The sequence below is a fragment of the Trichechus manatus genome, unplaced genomic scaffold, assembly GCF_000243295.1.
Source record: "Trichechus manatus latirostris isolate Lorelei unplaced genomic scaffold, TriManLat1.0 scaffold00014, whole genome shotgun sequence".
Classification (NCBI taxonomy): domain Eukaryota; kingdom Metazoa; phylum Chordata; class Mammalia; order Sirenia; family Trichechidae; genus Trichechus; species Trichechus manatus.
The window spans coordinates 27,421,527-27,440,169 of NW_004443950.1; the positions used below are offsets into that span (position 1 = coordinate 27,421,527).

General features: G+C 46.6%; 1 protein-coding gene across 1 annotated transcript in view; it reads left to right on the forward strand.

Moving 5' to 3' along the window:
• Nucleotides 1-3,777: 3,777 nt before the first annotated feature.
• Nucleotides 3,778-18,643, forward strand: part of CUNH16orf78 (chromosome unknown C16orf78 homolog) — a 17,109-nt gene continuing 2,243 nt past the window's right edge. The window contains exons 1-4 of the mRNA XM_004371696.1: nucleotides 3,778-3,927; nucleotides 8,962-9,081; nucleotides 10,746-10,875; nucleotides 17,244-17,496. Of these exons, the coding sequence (XP_004371753.1) occupies nucleotides 3,778-3,927; nucleotides 8,962-9,081; nucleotides 10,746-10,875; nucleotides 17,244-17,496 (653 nt within the window). The remainder of the gene's footprint in view (nucleotides 3,928-8,961; nucleotides 9,082-10,745; nucleotides 10,876-17,243; nucleotides 17,497-18,643) is intronic.

An 18,643-nucleotide genomic window follows, 5' to 3' on the forward strand; every position in this document is an offset into this window, starting at 1 on the left:
TTTGGTGCTTGGCTGAGTTCTTTATCTCTTTATTTGATGTTTTAGGGTTTCAGGATTGTTGTATTCTCTGTTCAGCTTAGTTTTTTGGATCTTTGCTGTGGAGGGACGGCGTGGTGCTTCTGCCTAGAGCGCCATTTTGCCGGAACTCCTTGATTTTCCCTAACTTTTAAACATAAGAAGTAAAGTTATAATAACTGCTTTTAATGTCTTTTCTAATTTTAATGTCTGTGTCAGTTCTGGGCCATATTCAGTTGATTTTTCTCCTCTTTATGAATTATATCTCCTGCTTTTTTCCATCTTAATATTTTTTACTGGGTGCCAGACATTCTCAATTTTACTTTTTTTTGGCACTGGATATTTTTGTATTCCTAAAAATATTCCTGTGCTTTATTCAGGAATGCAGTTAAACTATTTGGAAATAGCTTGATTCTTTCAGGTAGTGGTCTTATTAAATAACACTTTTGGGTTATAATTTACATATCCGGTCTTGCTCTTAAGATTTGCTAGGTAGTAGCAGAGCAGCATTCTGTGTACAGCCAGTTATTCACCGTTACTGATTAAGACTCTGAGTCACCCTACTCAGTGCCCCATGGTTTATGAGGTTTTCGGGTCTGCCTGGTGGGAACATGTGCTATTTCTGGCCAGCTGCTCTTCCTTCCATCTTCTCAGATGGTTCTTCCCCTGGCATCAAGCAGCTTCTTCACACATGTGTGCTCAGCTAAATCCTCAAGGGGGCCATCTAGTGATGTCGGCTTTCTCTCCCCATGTGGTTCTCTCGTCTCCAGTGGTGTCCCTCAGCCACCTTGCTTCCCCCAGACCGTAAGCTCCATCTCCTCAACTCAGGGTGTTTGCCGGCTCCACCTGTGATTCTTCTTCTTGTGCCTTGACCTGGCAGCTCTCTCCAGGCGGTGAGCTGAGCTGATCTAGGGCTCACCTTGTTGGTTTCTGGTCGCTCATGGGGTAGTGTTGTATTCATTTCCTAGGGCCATCCTAACAAAGTACCACAAACTGAGTGTCTTAAAATGACATAAATTTATTGTCTCACAGTTCTGGAGGCTGGTGTTGTTGCCAGGTGCTGTCCGGTTGGTTCCAACTCATAGCGACCCCGTGTACAACAGAACGAAACACTGCCTGGTCCTGCACCATCCTCACAATTGTTACGTTTGAGCCCATTGTTGCAGCCACTGGGTCAATCCGTCTCCTTGAGGGTCTTCCTCTTTTTTACTGACCTCTACTTTACCAAGCATGATGTTGTCCTCCAGGGACTGGTCCCTCCTGACAACATGTCCAAAGTACGGGAGACGTAGTCTCACCATCCTTGCTTCTAAGGAGCATTCTGGTTGTACATTCTAGTTGTTCTGGAGGCTAGAACCCCCAAATCCTGGTGTTGGTGGGGCCGTGATCTCTCTGAAGGCTCCAGGGGAAGATCCTCCCTTGCTTGTCTCTTATCTGGTGGTTCCTGGCAATCCTTGGCTTGCTTTGGCTTTACCTGTCACTCCAATCCCTGCTTCTAGAGTCTATGACTTCCGGCTCCCACTTCTGCCTTCCACTTCTGTCCTTTCACATTTGCCCCATGATAATCCAGATGCGAATCTCACTCAGGCTCAAGCATTTCCTAGGCTTGGTAAATTCACTGAAGACTGAAGGTGGGGAAGGTCACATCGTAGCATATATGGCCTTTCTTCATCTTCATGGCTCCGCCCTTGCTCTTCCTTGACTTCAGAGCAGCAGAGAAACCTTTCTCCCCTTACTTCATACAAAATAGTTCTGCCCACAGTTGGACATCCTCAGGGGTCCACCTTCTATCCTAAGCATTTGAAAAATGATTTCTCACAATTAAAAAAAACAGTTCTTCTACAAGGATTGGGGTAAATATAATCTGTTCCCTCTCTTGACCTGCTGTACATGAGTGCCCCATTTCCTGTGTTCTTGTCAATACTATGTTAGTAATCGGTTTTGTTTTCTCAGTTTCTATCAAACCCTGTAAATGTCTGTTGGTAGTCATTCCTTTATTATTTCATTCATTCAACAAATATGCACTGAGCATCCACTGTATATGTGCAAAGGACTGTGCAAGATGCCTGGGGTGGGGGATGAGTGAAAACACCATGGTCCCTGTGTTCATGGAGATTGAAGGCTGGTGGAGCTGGTTTTGAATGGAACTTGGTGTCCAGGAGTTTAGGAGTCAAAGTGAGAACCACTAACTGATGACCTTGCTGCTGAATTTAGAATCGTGACCAATGTGTTGGAGGGACACGGTGGGAGAAGAAATGAATCATGCTTGGGGGAAGCCAAGGAAGGCTTCTCAGAGGAGGTGGCATTGACAAGAGAAGGATGAGGGAAGCTTCTCCAGGTGAAGGAATCAGGAAAGGACACTCCAGCCCAAGAGAAGAGCACAGACAAAGTGTGAAAGCACAAAAGCCCACAGGATTTGAAAAACAGCAGCAAGATGGGCAGCCTGAAGCTTACCCTGTGGGTGATGTTTTCAGTCAGTGAGCTTGTCAACAAATCTCACAAACACATTGTAACTGAAAGAAAAGAGTGCATGGTGCATGATTCCATGTAGAGAATTCAAAAACAGGGACAACAAATCCATGGAAATACAAGTCAAGTTGCCCCTGGGATAGTGACTAGCAAGGGGCATGAGAGAAAATCCTGGGGTTCTGACTGCACAGGTGTCTTCACTTGTGATTTGGGCACATTTCTGTATATATAGTTTTCTTCAGTAAAACTTTACTAAAACAGAAGAGGAAACCTGATCTCGTCACTCCCTCCTCCCCTAGTTGAATCACTTCATTGTCTTCCTTTGCTCAGATCCCTCGCTGTGGCCTCCAAAATCCTGCATGGCTGTTCTCTGCCCACCTGTACAGATCATTTCTCACCACCTGAAGCCACCTGGGCCTTCTGTTGTTCCTGGATGCGCCATGCCTCTGTCTTGCCACAGGGACTTTGCACATGCTTGTCCTTCTGGTCCAGAGCTCCACTGAAGCCCACTTGTCCAAGTGTGATTATCCACTGCCCTGTCCAAGTCTGGCTCCATTATATGGGCTTTTGTAGAACTAACTCCCATACCTTCAGAGAGCTCATCTTTATTTGTCATTATGCATTCATAGGGTGATTCCTTGACTGCGGCCTCGTCTTTCCCACTAGCCCATATGCTTTAGGAGGTCTAAGGCTACGTTTTTACTCTGTACGTTATCACCAGCATAGTGTCTGGCACATAGCAGGCATCTGATAACTACCTACATGGATAAGTGAAGGCGTGAATAGGAGAGAAATTGAGCCTATGAAGCCTTGTTCTACTTGGAGTTCATTCTGGAAAGCCTGGGTGTCACACGTGGAATTTGAGACTTTTAATAGGCAGCAGGGAGCCATCGAAAGTTTTTGAGAAAGGGAGCTAGGTGAGCTGACCTTTGTTTTGGCAAGACCTGTGTGGAAGTGGAGGTGGTGAGGCATGAGGAGGTTGTGGCAGAGTGCAGTGAGACAGTGCCTACAGAGGGCCACAGGGGGAAAGGTGGGCAGCAGCCAATGTCCCACCTCCACTCTGACCCTTGGGCCAGCCACCAAGCCTGACAATGACCTCACAATAGCCCCTCCCCAGACCCCCCTCCCTTTAAGGCCAATATTCCAGCTGCTTTGTCTAACACTGCCCTTTGTGTTCACAGCTGGAGGCCACACCCTACCTTCTGAGCCATCCAAGTCAGCGAGTAGAGACAGAGGGATCAAGAGAGTAAGAGAGGGCCACCCTCTCACCCGAGGCCCCACCAGGACTCCATCATGTCCGAGAAAGCAGAGGACCTGAAGAACATAATGCCCACCGAGCGCAAGTCCACGTGGAAGACGGCTGAGGAGAGGCGCATGTCTGACCTCACGCGGGTGCTAGAGTGGCTGGAGCGGAGGCAAGGCAAGAGGAAGCAAGTTTTCCAGGTGGACACACAAGAATGGCCAAGGGGTGGCAGCTTCAGGGCTTAGATGCCAGGATGGGATCTCTCCCACTGTCCCTGGCCACTTCCCTCCCCACTGCTCTCATGCCCCTTGAGACTCTGGCTAACACACCTCTTCCTTTCCACCCTGCATCAGAGCTGGTCGAACCTGCCCTCCCCTCTTTCTCTGGGAATGAAGGCAGTCGATTTTGCCTCAGTGTCCCCCAGAGATCTCCCAGGCTCTGAGGAAGGTTCATTATCTGTAGCCATGTCCATGGAGAGAGAGAGGACACCACCTGATCTCGAATGCCCCCACCCCTAGAGTAAAGTGGGTGAAAATAGCAGTCCACAGCACTCCTGATGATCTTCATCACAGGGGTAATTTTTATTAACCATTTCCTGGCTGTGCCTAGCACTGCAGGTCGGTTATCTCATCGACCACTCCCAGCCAGGCTACAAGGTGGGCGTCATTACTCCCCCGTTGAAGAATAAAGAAGCTGACGTGAAGACAAGTAATTTGCTTAAGGTCACATAGGTTAACCCTTTTACCCCTCCTGGTACATACAGATATCATTTACATTTTCCTCCTCTGCGGTTTCTGGGGAGGCTTTTTTACCACTTAGAGTACGAGCTGGAGTTGGGGCTGGGACTTGTGTAACTACGTAAAACAGAAGGAAGTTTGTGGGTGCCGTATTTCTGGGTTGAGAGGTTTTTGTATGAGGTATAATCCTGGAGGAGTGATTGGGTAAACCTTTTGTCTCTTTGGGCTTCTGTACAGCGAGATAAGGCTTGTAAGTATATTTACTGTTTCCTGGTGTTGTTGGGAAGGCTTGGTTTTGGGGGAGAGGCAATAGTCAAGTGAATAGGTTATTTTCAGGCGCACTACAGTGTAAGCACGTGTCCTGGACGTACTGTACGATCAATGGCACATGTAAGTACCGCTTACATTTTTTACCTCTCGGGTTTCGGAACAGCAAGATAAGCCTTGTAAGTATGTTTATGGTTTCCTGTGTGTTATTGGGAAGCTATGGTTTGGGGGATTAGATAATATTCAAGAATAACAAGAGGAAGACCCTCCTTTCTGGTCAGGAACAAGCCAGGAGTCATCGAGATGCCAAATGACGTCCGGCTCCAACAGGTTAGAAAGCATTTAGCTGTTAGAGGGCAACGCAGAGAATGCAGCACTAAGAAGAAGCAGACTCGAGCAACAATCACGTGCAGCCAGTGCAGGTGCCTTTATACGTTGCCCCATGTTTTCCAAAGTTGCATGGTTTCTTCCCTGCTTCATTCCACCTATCCTACCTCCAGACCCCACTGGTACATATGTGTACCACAAAACATTTATAAAAATCCATCTTACATAACAAAAAATAACCAACTCTCAATGATTCAGTATGTATTCCATTAGTGAAAAAACATTATGTCACCAAAAAATTACAAACATAAAAGAATTCAGTAATGAAAAGGTTTTACTAAAGGGCAGAGCCAAGGCTCAAACTCAGATTTACCCAATTCCCCTGCTGATGGGTTTTGTTAGACGTCATAACTTACCTCACTTCCTCTGCTTTATCCAGTCTGTCACCCCTTGCCTTTCAGGAAAGCCCCCATTTGGTTTATGGGCTTATCATTTGTGGATTCCCTGGGTGGTACAAACAGTTAACACGCTGGGCTACTAACCAAAAGGCTGGAGGTTCAAGTATGCTCAGAGGTGCCTTGTAAGAAAGGCCTGGTGATCTAAAAATTTTGAAAAAATCAGCCATTGAAAATCCTATGGAACATAGTTCTACTGTGACACACACAAGGTCTCCATGAGTCGGAATCAACTCAATAGCAACTCTTTTTATCATTTATAGTCACAAAATCTTTAGTGTCAACTCCTCCAGTCATGGCGAAACATAACTGATAAACATATTTCACACTAAGGTGCTAACGATTTACTGATAGCCTGCCCTTTTCTACTTATTTTTTGGAAGGGGACTTGAATGCTATGTTGCTCAGAACTAAATTTAATATTTAACCACAGTAATTATATTCACTCCTATGGTTAATATGTTTGGTCCCATCTCCTTTCACTAGCATGATATTCTAATAATGTTTTAATGGCTTTACCTTACATGTGGCTTTTATTGTAAATGATTTTGGACCAAGGGAGGAAACAAATTTAAATTGAACATATAATTAAATGTTAAAGCACCATTACCCTTCCAGAAGTGTTTGGATTTTTAAAGACGCTCCTAATAATCTCGAACTTTTTAGGGAAAGGGCAGAAGCCTCTGATCGCTAAAGCAATATTGAAGAATAACAAGGTAGGGGGGCTCATACTCCCCAATCTCAGAGCTTTCTATACAGCCACAGTAATCAAATATCCTGGTACTGGTACAACGACAGATATAGAGACCAATGGAACAGAATTGAGAACTTAGAAGTAAATCCATCCTTCTATGAACAGCTGATCTTTGACAAAGGGTCAAAGTCCATTCAATGGGGAAGAGACAGTCTCTTTAACAAATGGTGCTGGCAAAACTGGATTTCTATTTGCAGAAAAATGAAACAGGATCCATACCTCACACCATACACAAAAAACTAACTCAAAATGGATTGAAGACCTAAGTGTTAAAACTAAAGCTATAAAGTTCCTGGAAGATGACATAGGGAAAAAGCAAGGGATCCTGTGTTTTGCTTAAACACACTATCAAAGACAACTAAAAATGCACGAACAATAGAAGATAAACTAGATAACTGGACCTCCAAAAACTTAAATAATTATGCTCATCGAAAGACTTTACCAAAAGAGTAAAAAGAGAACCTAAAGACTGGGGAAAAATTTTGATGATGACATGTCTGACAAGAGTCTGATCTCTAAAATATACAGAAAACTTAAACAAATCAACAACAAAGAGACAATCCAATCAAAAAGTGGGCAAAGGACATGAACAGACGTTTCACCAAAGAGAACATTCGAGTGACTAACAAACACATGAAAAGATGTTCACGATCATTAGCCACTAAAAACAAACGAAGAAAAAACCTGCTGCCAATTCTGACTCACAGCGACCCTATAGGACAGAGCAGAACTGCCCCATAGGGTCTGGAAGGAGCGGCTGGTGGATTCAGACAGCTGAGATTTTCATCAGCAGCTGAGCTCTTTAACCACTGCACCACAGGGCTCCTCTCACAGCTTAGAAGGCTGAAGTCCAAATTCAGGGCACCGGCTCTAGAGAAAGCCTCTCTGTCAGCGCTGGGGAAATCCTCGTCCAGTTTCTGCAGTGCCGGCAGCGTTCCTTGGTTCCTTGGCAATCTTCACATAGCATCTGTCTTCTCCCCATTTGTGCTTGTGTATCTCCATGTCTAAGGAGCCCTGGGGTGCAGTGTTAAGCACCCTGCTGCTAACCAAAAAGTTAGTGGTTTGAACCTACCCAGCAGCTCTATGGGAGAAAGACCTGGAAATCTGCTCCTGTGAAGAGTACAGCCTAGAAAACCCTATGGCATGGGGTCTACTCTGTGTCTTGGGGTCTTTATGGAATCAACTCGATGGCACCTAACAACAACAACATGTTCATTATATCACTCAGAAATGATGAGGTTTAGGATTTGACCTCATTAACACAACAAAGAAAACCCTATGTCCAAATAGGGTTTCATCTACAGGTTTACCAAACCAAACCGATTGCCACGGAGGCAATTTCGACTTGTGTCGACCCCATGTGTTATGGAGTAGAACTGCTCTAGAGTGTTTTCTTGGCTGTAATCTTTACGGAAGCAGATTGTCAGCCTTCTGTGGTGCTGCTGGGTGGGTTTGAACTGCCAACCTTTAGGTTAGCAGTCAAGTGCAAACCATTTGTGCCACCCAGGAAGCCAGCCACAGGTATAGGGGTTAGGACTCCAACACAGATTTGGGGGACATAATTCAATCCATGATTATGTCCTTGGTGATTTCCTCCCTCATGCCCAACTGGCTTATCCAGACATTCCTTCATCCCCACATTATGATTGTTGACATGAATGGAGGGCTTCGTACTCACATTTATTCATTCCTTTATGTCTCACAACTCCAGAAGGTAGATCCTGTTACCATTACCATCTTTCAAGTCAGGAAACTGATCCGCAGCGAGAGCAGGAACTTGCCCAAGGTTACCCAGCCACTAAGCAATAGAGCAAGATTCCAGCCCAGGAGGTCTGACCCCGAGACCACAGTCTTAGCCAGTGTCACCCATGATCACAAGTCGCATGCCCCTGAAAGAAGATTGAATTTTCTCCATCTCAGTGCGTTTCCCGTGACGCTTTAGCTCTTCCCCTCCCCGTTTATAAACTGACAGGAACGCTTCCTGGCTGGCCTACCCCGTAATGCACCTCTTCTAGGTTCTTCCCAATGCTGGGTCCTGGAGACCCCACGTGAATCTGTGCTCCCTGCCTCCTCTCAGCGGATTGGAAGGCCAGGCACATCCGCAAGGAACTCAACTAGAGGCAGGGTGTGCTCAGCTCCTTGATGAGTGGCAAGAAGCACCTGGGGAAAGAGAAAGGCAAGATTCGTCTGACAAGAGGGCTCTAGGAAAGCAGTCTAGGGATGGACATGGGGAGAGGAGACAGAGGGAGAATCTTGGGTGGAAAAAGGCCTAGAGATGTAAAACAGCAGGACTTGCTGAAAGACAGTACAGCTTTCCGGTGGTTCCAGCCTGGGGTCACAGCTAGAAAGGCCATTTGGGGGCCAGAAGGAATTCCTACCAGGCTGGGGAGTGGGACCCTCACATGAGGGTGGCAGGGTGCCAATGACAGATTCCAAGGCGGAGAGGGACAGAGGAGATCTGGGGTTTACAAGGCCGTTCTGGAGGGTTGTGCATGGACACTGGAGGCTGACTGGGGGCAGAGGAAGCATGAGGGGATGCGAGGACCACAGTGTGGCTACAGCAGGCTCAGGAGGGAGGCTGGCCCACTCACCAGGGAGCTTTTCCTAGACCGGTGCCCAGACCTTCCTCGTGGGGCAGAGGGTGGTCTGTGCCCCTTGGGGTGACTACAAGGCTCTCCTCCCTTGTCTTTTCAGAAAAACAAATCCAAGCAAGTGGTGACCCTTCGTAAAGCAAGTGGGACGGAAGGGAACAAAATAAAAGGCATCCTGAAACAGCAGCAGGGAGGAAACCGCCAGGTGCTTTTCCCTGGGCAGGTAACACAGCCCCCACACCCACTCCCCAAACACTTGTTTGCTGTCCTGGGGTCGGCCTCCACCTCCCCTTTATGCCTCTGTACTGAGAAGGAGCGTCTGCTCCTCACCTCACCGCATCTCGCCACTTTTTGTTGTGATAAATACGCAGATAACAAAGCATTTGCCATTTCAACAATCCGCATGTACAGCTGAGTGACGTTAAGTTCATGAAGTTGTTCAACCATCACCATTGACTCTTTCTGAATTTTCCCACCACCCTTAACAGAAGCTCAGTGTCCCTCCTGCCCACCCTCGTAACCACCAATAAACTTTGGTCTCTGTACACTTGCTTATTCGAACTATTTCATGTAAGTGAGACCATAATATTTGTCCGTGTGTGACTGACTTATTTCACACAGCATAATGTTTTCACGGTTCATCCACGTTGGCTACTTTTTTTAATAGTTGTACTAATGTCACTATTAATATTAGTTATCTTAGTAATTTTTACAAAAGTGAGACTATTTTCTTTAGCTGATCCTGAACAACAGTAATAATGAGACAGAGAAAGTTGTTTGCTTGGCGATCGTACTTGACTTGCCCGGATCAGTGATAATTTTCTCTCCTCCCAATTTCTGCTGATCACAGCAACCACCTCACTCTAGGACTCAGTGGGCACTTTTCTTATTTATGGTCCAGAAATAGCATTTAACAGTTACTTTCACCTTCCCTACATTAACAGACTATTTTTAGAGTAGTTTTAGGTTTACAGAAAAGTATACAGAAGGTACAGTGTTCCCATGTGCCCCTCCGCTCTGCTCATTGTGTCTCCTGTTAACATGTGGCACTCCTGTGGTGCGTTCATTACAACTGTTGCACCTGTACTGATACATTATAATTATTAACTAAATTCCACAGTTGACATTAGGGTTCACTCTGCTTTGTACAATACTTTTTTATTTAAGGCTCTGACATCCACTCCTGCCCCACACTAACACTCGATGAGTCACACCCTCCCAGCTCCCAGCAAATGTCCCCACTCCAGTGAGAACTGCATCCCTGGGGCAGCTTCTTTCTTCACAGCTGCCGTGTCTTACCTTCTTGCCTGTCTCCCACCAAAACACTCAGGAATGCCACTTGACAGACGAGAATACCATGTCCCAATCAGCTGCTCCCCAGTCACAGTTAACACGGCAACCCCAAAGCTAACTGACTCAGAGGGCGGTGTGTTCCCATGACACCTCATGGGCTCCACCTGAGATATGGGGGGACCAAAGTGGGGAGTTAATAAGCAAGCACCAACGTGCAGTCCCTGCCCGCTTCCACTGCTCCTGAGACAGTCCCCCCCTTTGTCCCCTTTGCCTGCCCCTTCAGCAAACCCCTGAAATAGCACAGTATAGGGGTGGTGGAGGAGACTCTGTCTGACAAAAATGATTAACACACTCAGGGGCTAACCAAAAGTTTGGAAGTTCAAGTGCACCAAGAAGCTCTTTGGAAGAGAGGCCTGGCAATCTAATTAAAAAAAATCAGCCATTGAAAACTCTATGGAGCACAGTTCTACTCTGACACACATGGGGTCACCATGAGTTGGCTTTGTCTCCATGGCAACTGGTTGGGTAGGGATGGGAGAAACCAAGCCCTATCCTCCTCCCCATGGTGTCACTTCTCTCCTGCTTTCCTCCAAGGTCTCACGGCAAAGCCCCAGGAAAGATGGAGACGCTGCCATGTACCAAAGGCTCTACAGGTTGGAGCAAAAGGGAAAACGCCTCAGCATGGTTCCCGGAAACTACATCAAGGACAGCTCCAAGAAAACAGGTAAGGGGAGCCCTCCAGAGCACTCTCCTCCCAGAGGCAACTAAGCCCACACAGGTCTCAGAGAAGCAGCCCCCACATCACCAATGGTGGACAAGGAGTCAGAACCCCACTGGGGGGACCTTTAGGGATCACACTGGGGGGTGAGGGATGCACTTGGACCCGAGGCAAGTGGGTGTCAAGGCTTGGCCCACACCTGGGAGGCAGCGTGGTGTCCCAGACTCCTAGAGACTTTCTGGCAGAGTGTAACTTCATTCATTCCAAATTATCTAGTTCATTAGATTCTGTGACAATGTCAATTCCAGAAGGTTCCGAGCCTGCTGGCCTGAGCCTGCCAGACTTTGCGCGTATATAGGAAAGGGCAGGCGTAATTATACAGATCCCCGGTTTCCACTCTATAACTACCACACAGTTGTGTAACCCTGGGCAAGGCCCTCCATCTCTGAGGCTCAGTTTCCTCATCTCTTAAATGGGGCAGTGAAGTTCCCTGCCTCACAGTGCAGTTGGGGGCCCGTGGAGAGATGATGCGTGAGAAGCACTTCGCACAATACCTGACAGAGTAGGTGTTCCACCAGTGCTAAAACATGGCTCCTTTAAGTCAAGTGTTTGCTAAAATTCTCAGCAGGGCTGTACCATGGTGTAGGAAAAACCTACACATTCCTTGTCCCTAGCCGCTTGGGACAGGGTGTATGGTAAAAGAAAGATCTAGAAGGGATTCCAATTAACCCAAGGAAAGAGTGAGCAGGTGCTGCCAGTTCTTCTGTATAAAATTGCCCCATTCTACCCAACAAAAAAGTCCTTTGTTGCCTTTTCTCTTAATTCACCAAATACGCCAAAGCAGTTGTAGCAAATGGCTTTGTGCGTGTGTGTATGACTGACTAATTTTATTTAAAAAAAGAGAGGGAGAAAAGGGTAGAGGGAGGGAGGAGGAAAGAAGGAAGGAAGGAAGAGAGGAAGGGAGGGAAAGAGGGAGGGATTGAAGGAGGGAGGGGAAGAGGAGGAAGAAAGAGAGGAAAGGAGGGAGGGAGGGGGCAGTGAGAAATACCCCTACAAGAGGGAAGTCCCCAAGTAGCTCCTGCTTGCTCTTTTTCCTGGATCCAGAGACTTCACCAGAGTCCTTAGCTGCTTGCTGGCCAAACTCCTCTTCCTACAGCAGGAGCCACTGCTAAGCATCACCTCCCCCGCTTCTTGCTCATGCCTGTTCCCCAGGTCCACGTCTGAGCCTCGGCTCCAAGGACAGGAAGAACTAGTGGAAATGCTGGAGTCCTGGGCAGCCAGTCAGCGGACCCTTTGCTGGGCGTCTAAGCCAGCACAGGACAAGCGCCCAGTATAGCATGCACAGTATCCAGCGTGCAGATAGCACGTGCATCGAGCAGGAAGAGCACAGGGCCCTGGGGCTGCAGGTGGGGTGGGCGAGGCTGTCAGTCCATGTCTACGTACGTGTTGCACACCACGGCAGACACACCTTCTGAGCTGCCCCAGTCCCATGCCGGGTGTGAGCAGTGCAGGAGAGGTAGGTGGGCTGAGCCTGGAGCTCCTGGGCTATCTGCAGTTCTCAGAAAGGGAACCTGCCTGTCAGATTTCAATACAGTTGACTCTAAATTCAGTGCAGGTAGTGGAAAAACTGGGGAGGGGGGGAATCTGTAACGTACCAATGTGAATGTCTTCGTTTTGACAAACGTTACACGAGATGTTAACATCAGGGAAACCTGGGTGAAGGGTATACAGGAACTCTGTTTACTATCTTTGCAACTTTTCTATAAATCTAAAGTTATTCCAAAAATACAATGTTTATTTCTAAAAATAAAATTAGATTAGCATATACTAATGGGGAGACCAGTCCTTTTCCCAGGTTTTCTGGGATTCCTGGTGTTCTATCTGGCTCCAAAGTCCTGACCCTACTGGGCCCCTGAGCATTTGTAGGTCTTGTTGCAGTAGATGTTTGTTCTCTTCTCTCTGCTCCATACCTCATTTCCTTGGTTTCTCCCCAAGCCTCTCACACGAGGTCTTTGTATATAAGCTGACTTTACTGAAGGTTTGGGGGCAACAGAAGGAAAGAATTACATCACAGAATTATGCACCAAATATATTAGAAGTCCATTTTCAAGGGTCTATATTTTTCTCTTCCCCTCTTACGGCAGGGAAGTAAGGTTGCCACAGTTATGGCAAGCTTTTCTCCAGTGTCAGACTCCTAAAGGGCAGACTTCTTGTCTCGTTCCTGGTACTTGTGGTTGCTCCTTGTTTGTTCCTCATTCTTGCCACCACAAATGTAGATCATAAATGATTTCTTTTTCTAGAAGCTTAAAGCTGTAACACCACCCTTGGAAAGTTAGCAAATACTTAAAATAGGTATAAATAACATTGCTGTTGTCATTGTTAGGTGCCGTCAAGCTGGTTCTGATTCATGGTGACCCTTTGTACAATGGAACAAAATACTGCCCAGTCCTGAGCCATCCTCACAATCATTGTTATGTTTGAGCCCTTTGATGCATCCACTGTGTCAATCCATCTCATGGAGGGTCTTCTCTTTTTCGCTGACCCTCTACTTTACCAAGCATGATGTCCTTCTCCAGGGACTGGTCCCTCCTGACAACACGTCCAAAGTATGTGAGATGAAGTCTCGCCATCACTGCTTCCGAGGAAAATTCCAGCTGTACTTCTTGTAAAAAAAATTAGAAGTCAACTATAAGACATCCTTGTTCTTCAAAGTCCTTTGTTCCCCTGCCACCAAGAGTTGTTCCCTGGCTACATTTCTCAGCAGGGGGCAGTCTCCCAAAGTTTATGCTCAACTCCAGGGCTGGGATTAGGATGGGACAAGTGAGGTGCTCAGGGCATACATTTTAAGGAGGCACTCACTCTTAGGTGCGAACACTGCACTTGCAGAAGCCTGGAAGTGAATGCCTCCTTAAATTCTGCACCCGGCACACCTTACTTGCCTCGCCCTAGTCCTGGCCCTTCTCTCTGTCTCTTGCTCCTCCACCCTCTACATTTCTCACCTCAAATATTCCCGTTCAATCTTTACCTGGAGAGATCTCTTTGTATCACTATCTCTTTCCCTTCCTAAACAAAGGCAGTCACCTCCCTAAGAGAAACTCTTATACCAACTGATTAAACAATTACTTTCATCTCACTATACAAGGATGCCAGCAGGGTGGGCTGACTTAGAAGCTATTTGGTCCTCTGCGTTCTCCTTCCCCGCTCCCCCACCCCAAAACAAACACACTTACGGAGCTTGAAGGCGTCCTCTCTCTTCTAATGCAATACAACCAATGGCCACTGGGGGCAGCAAATGGTCCAGTGCAAGTGCTGCAGGTGCTCAGAGGCAGCCAGGGAGCCACCTGTGCATCCAGGTGTGGCACCCAGGACCAAGGGAAGCTTCCTTTGCAGGCTGGCTTCTTGTTGTTAGGTGCAGTAGAGTCGATTTTGACTCATGGAGACCCCATGTGAGTGTGACAGAGGAGAACTGCCCCGTAGGGTTTTCTGGGCTGTAATCTTTACGGGTGCAGATTGCCACGTCTTTCTCTCACAGAGTCACTGGGTACGTTTGAACCACCAACCTTTCAGTTAGCAGCTGAGTGCTAAACCATTTGCTCCACCAGGGCTCCTTCTGCAGGCTGGTAAAAGGCCTCAAAAGAGAAGGAAGGACCCAGCATTGGGAGTCAATTTAAAACAAAACAGCCTCTAGGAAAGGCCTGGAGCCAGTGAAGGAGTAAGGCAGGAGTCAAGGGGAGACAAGATAAGTGTTCTAGAACAGGCTATCTGGTTCTAGCCTGCACCACCCTCACTCAGCCCCCAAATCATTGGTGTCCATGTCAAAAGCAAGATCGCCTCTGCGTCCCGGGTTCCCTGTCTGCAAAGTGAGCCCTTTCCACTTTCGAATGCCATGGTTCTGAGTGACCCTGTATGAGCAGGGGTCTGTGGGGAACGGCATCAGGCCATCAGACATTCCTTGCCACCTCCAGGGCTGGAATGTGACAACTCAGGGGAGACAGTCTGAGAGAGAAAGTACTTGGGTCAGTCTGCACAGTCACATCTGACTCTCGCTGTTCCATATTTTCAGCGTTGTGATGTCCACAAAATTAAAATCTGCATTTGCCTGCAGATTTGAACTAAGGCTGGTGGTAATAATAATGTCTATACAACTACCACCACAACAAATAACATTTGTGAGCAATTTCAAAAATGCTGGAAGAACTTTTAATCATCTTATAAATGCTAGAAAGTATATTCCCATTTTACAGACAAGACAATTGAGGCAATTAAGGAAAGTAACCCATCCCAGGACACCCAGCTGCTAAGGGGTAGAGTTCGAGCCCTGGGGGGTCTTACCTATGGTGTACACCATCCCCCCACTCTGGACTAGGAGGTGGGAGTCTACTAAAGGTGCACCAGTCAGGGGGTAGGATGGAATCTGAACTGGATCGCAGGCCCTATGAATTTTTTGAATGAAGGATATGTAACTCCCTCTGGATGCAGAATCCTCAAAGCTAGTAGAATTACAGTAACAACACCAACATATATTTTTCTCACAGCAGACAATTTCACCTTTGTCATCTCGCTTTATTTTCACACAAACTCCCACTCACTCCATGAAAGCTCTGAAACGCCACCCCACCTGCTCTCCTGACTCGACAGACTCCCACACTGCCATTCCCGGGAGGCAGCAGCCCGCTGCCACGTTGGTGCCACAGGCCACTCCCTTGTCGTTCATCTCCTCCCCTCCCTTGAATTCTCTGAGGAAGCTCACTCCTGTTTGTCTCCAGCCTATTTCACCACTCCCCCTCACAAATGTGGTTGACCCCTTGTTCTCCTCCCAGCAAAATCTCTAGGTGGGCCCAACCCAGACCCAAGTCAGCAGGAGAAGCCACGTGGTTAGGCTGCCGCTGAGATCTTGGTTCCCCTCCGTTCTGTAGTCAAAGGATGAAAAAAGTTCCAGTTTGGTCAGCTTCTTTCCCCGTTTTGTCTATGTCTCCTTCAGCTTTCCATTTCAACTCCTTTGTTGGCCTATTAGCTACAATTCTTTGTTGTATTATTTTAGTGATTGATTTAGTTAGAGTTTACAGCCTACATCTTTTCCTTCAAGTTATGTCACTTCACATAGAGCATAAGAAACTTACTAGAGTATGTTTCCGTTTCTCTCCCCCCAGCCTCAGACTGCTGCTGTTATACATTGTACTTCTCCATATGTTATACACCCCACATTATATTGTTATTATTCCTGCTTTAAATTATTATGAAGAGATTTTTATGTTTATTCACACACTTAACATTTCTAGTGTAGATCCAGATTAACATTCCTTTGTGTAGATCCAGATTATCATCGAGTATCATTTTCTTTCTGCCTGGAGGCCTTCCTTGAGCATTTCTTTCGTTGTGGGTTTGCTGGTGATAAATTCTTTCCACTTTTATATCTCTGAAAAGGTCTTTATTTCACCTAGTATAGAATTCTAGATTGACACGTTGTTCTCTTTCTGTACTTTAAAGACATTATTCCACTGTCTTCTCACTTCCATTGTTTCCAGTGAGATGTTGACTGTCATTCTTACCTCTGTGATGTGTCTTTTTCCTGCCTCTGGCTGCTTTTAAGATTTTTCTCTTTATTACTGGTTTTAAGCAATTTGATTATGATATGCCTTGATGTAACTGAATTCATATTTCTATGTTTCTTGTGTTTGAGGTTTGTGGAGCTTCTAAAATTTATGGGTTTATGGTTTTCACGCAATTTGGAAAAATTTTGGCCATTATTTCTTCAATTTTTTTTTTTTAGTTCTACATTCTCTCCCCCTCTCTTCAGTGACTCCAGTTACAGATATTTGAATGTCATTTGATTTCTTGACTGCTACTTCCATGGATGTTGATTTTGATCCAAGTAGAATGAAATCCTTGGTGTTAATGACCCTTCCTCCAATCTTGACGCCACATTCTCCTTCAGACCCTGTTCATTTCATTTCACCCATTTGTGCCTTTGCACATGCTGTTCCTTCTGCCTGCAATATTCTCCCTTTTCCATCTGGCAAACTATTTGTCCCTTAAAATCCAGCTCAAAGTGCATTTCCTCTTATACCTTCCCAAGCCCCCTCCAGGCTAATTCCTTATGGGTGAAGTCCTTCTGGGGTAGGAAAAGAGAAAAGACTGAGTGAAGGGGATAGAAGGAATGAAAGGAGGGAAGGGGAGAGAATTGGGAAGGCAGAGAAAGGAGGGAGGAAAAGATGAGTAAGGCTTAAGCAAATGCTAAAAAGCAGACCCTACTGAAGCCTGGAAAAGACCTTCTATCTCAGACCAGGTCCAGTTTTGAAGCCCATGCATCCATTCAACCTTCATCCTCCTCCTGCCTCCCATACCTCTTATCTCTAGCATCTGTTTCTTTTCAGATTTAGACATCAAGGATGTACTTGCCATGGAGTCCTCTCAGTGGGGAGGCTCATACTATCGACAAAACAGTATAGATCCCATTTACCAGGATAGTATCTTCCCCCCACGGAGGAGTACTCTCATGAGAGACTGGACAACTAAGACGCCTGACACCTCTTACGAGCGCAAGCTGAAGTCTCTCATGGAGAAGGGCACCGAGCCCAAAATGGAGTCTGTCAAATTGTTGAAGCCGGAGGAGGTGCTGAGCTGCAGGTAATAGGAGAGGCCCCATTTGGTGGGGAGGGGGCAGCTTTCACCATGCTGCCTCTGGCTCAGAGTCCTGGGCTGGAGCCTGAAGGTCTGGGAGGGTTGGTTCGACATGGCTGAGATCTGTCTTTGAGTCCCAGAGGACTGCTCCTGGGCTGAAGCCATTGGGGTTTCTGAGCAGCTTCTCCACACATAGACCTCCGCTCCTGGATGAGCATCTGCTGCCATTTTGGTGCCACCTTTCAGCTCTCCACTATTTCAGTTTATTTCACAATACAAACCGGGGATATTACTCAAGAAGGAAAGAATGAGTTGTTTGTGGCCTTGTTTTAACAGGGAATTCCCATAAGGGCGTGTTCAATATGATGCTGAATTACTGGTGATAAGTAGCCACCATCCCCAGTGGCTACCTGCTATATGTTGGGCTTTCACACTCCCAAAGGAGCCATGAACCAAGTGTGAAACCATTTGGTATTTACGGCTCTTACCAAAGGGTCTCCCTTCTCTCTTGCTCTCTGTCTTATTTATCAAGAACCACTGATTTTCAACATCAAACAGCCTGCTTTCCCCCCAAAAAAATCCAAGCCTTCTTCTCCCTAAAAAAAAAAGAAGAACCAGTTTCCGTCAAGTCAGTTCCAACTTATAGTGACCCCATATGTGTCAGAGAAGAACTGCACTCCATAGGGTTTTCAGTGGCTGAGTTTTTGGGAGGTAGATAACCAGGCCTTTCTTCCGAGACACCTCTGGGTTGACTCGAACCTCCAACCTTTTTGTTAAGAGCTGAGTGGTTAACCATTTGCACCACCCAGGAACCCCTTCTCTCTTCCAAGCCCAGTGTTACCCTTTACTGTTAAGATGTAGCTGATGAAGTGCAGAAGCTTGAGTGGAAGAGGAAACTGGGCAACAGAAAAATGTAGTTGTCCTTGTGGCACTGATAGCAGTAAGCTCATCTCTAAGTTTCAGACAGCCTCAAATGCCTGGCACCCCAACAGCCCCATCACCAAATCTGGCTGTGCTCACTGACCAGCTGAGGGATGGATGGATGGGATGACTACTGACTGGCTGAGGGATGGAGAGTGGGATGACTGACTGAAGGATGGGTGGGATGACTGACTGACTGGCTGAGGGATGGATGGGTGGGATGACTGACTGA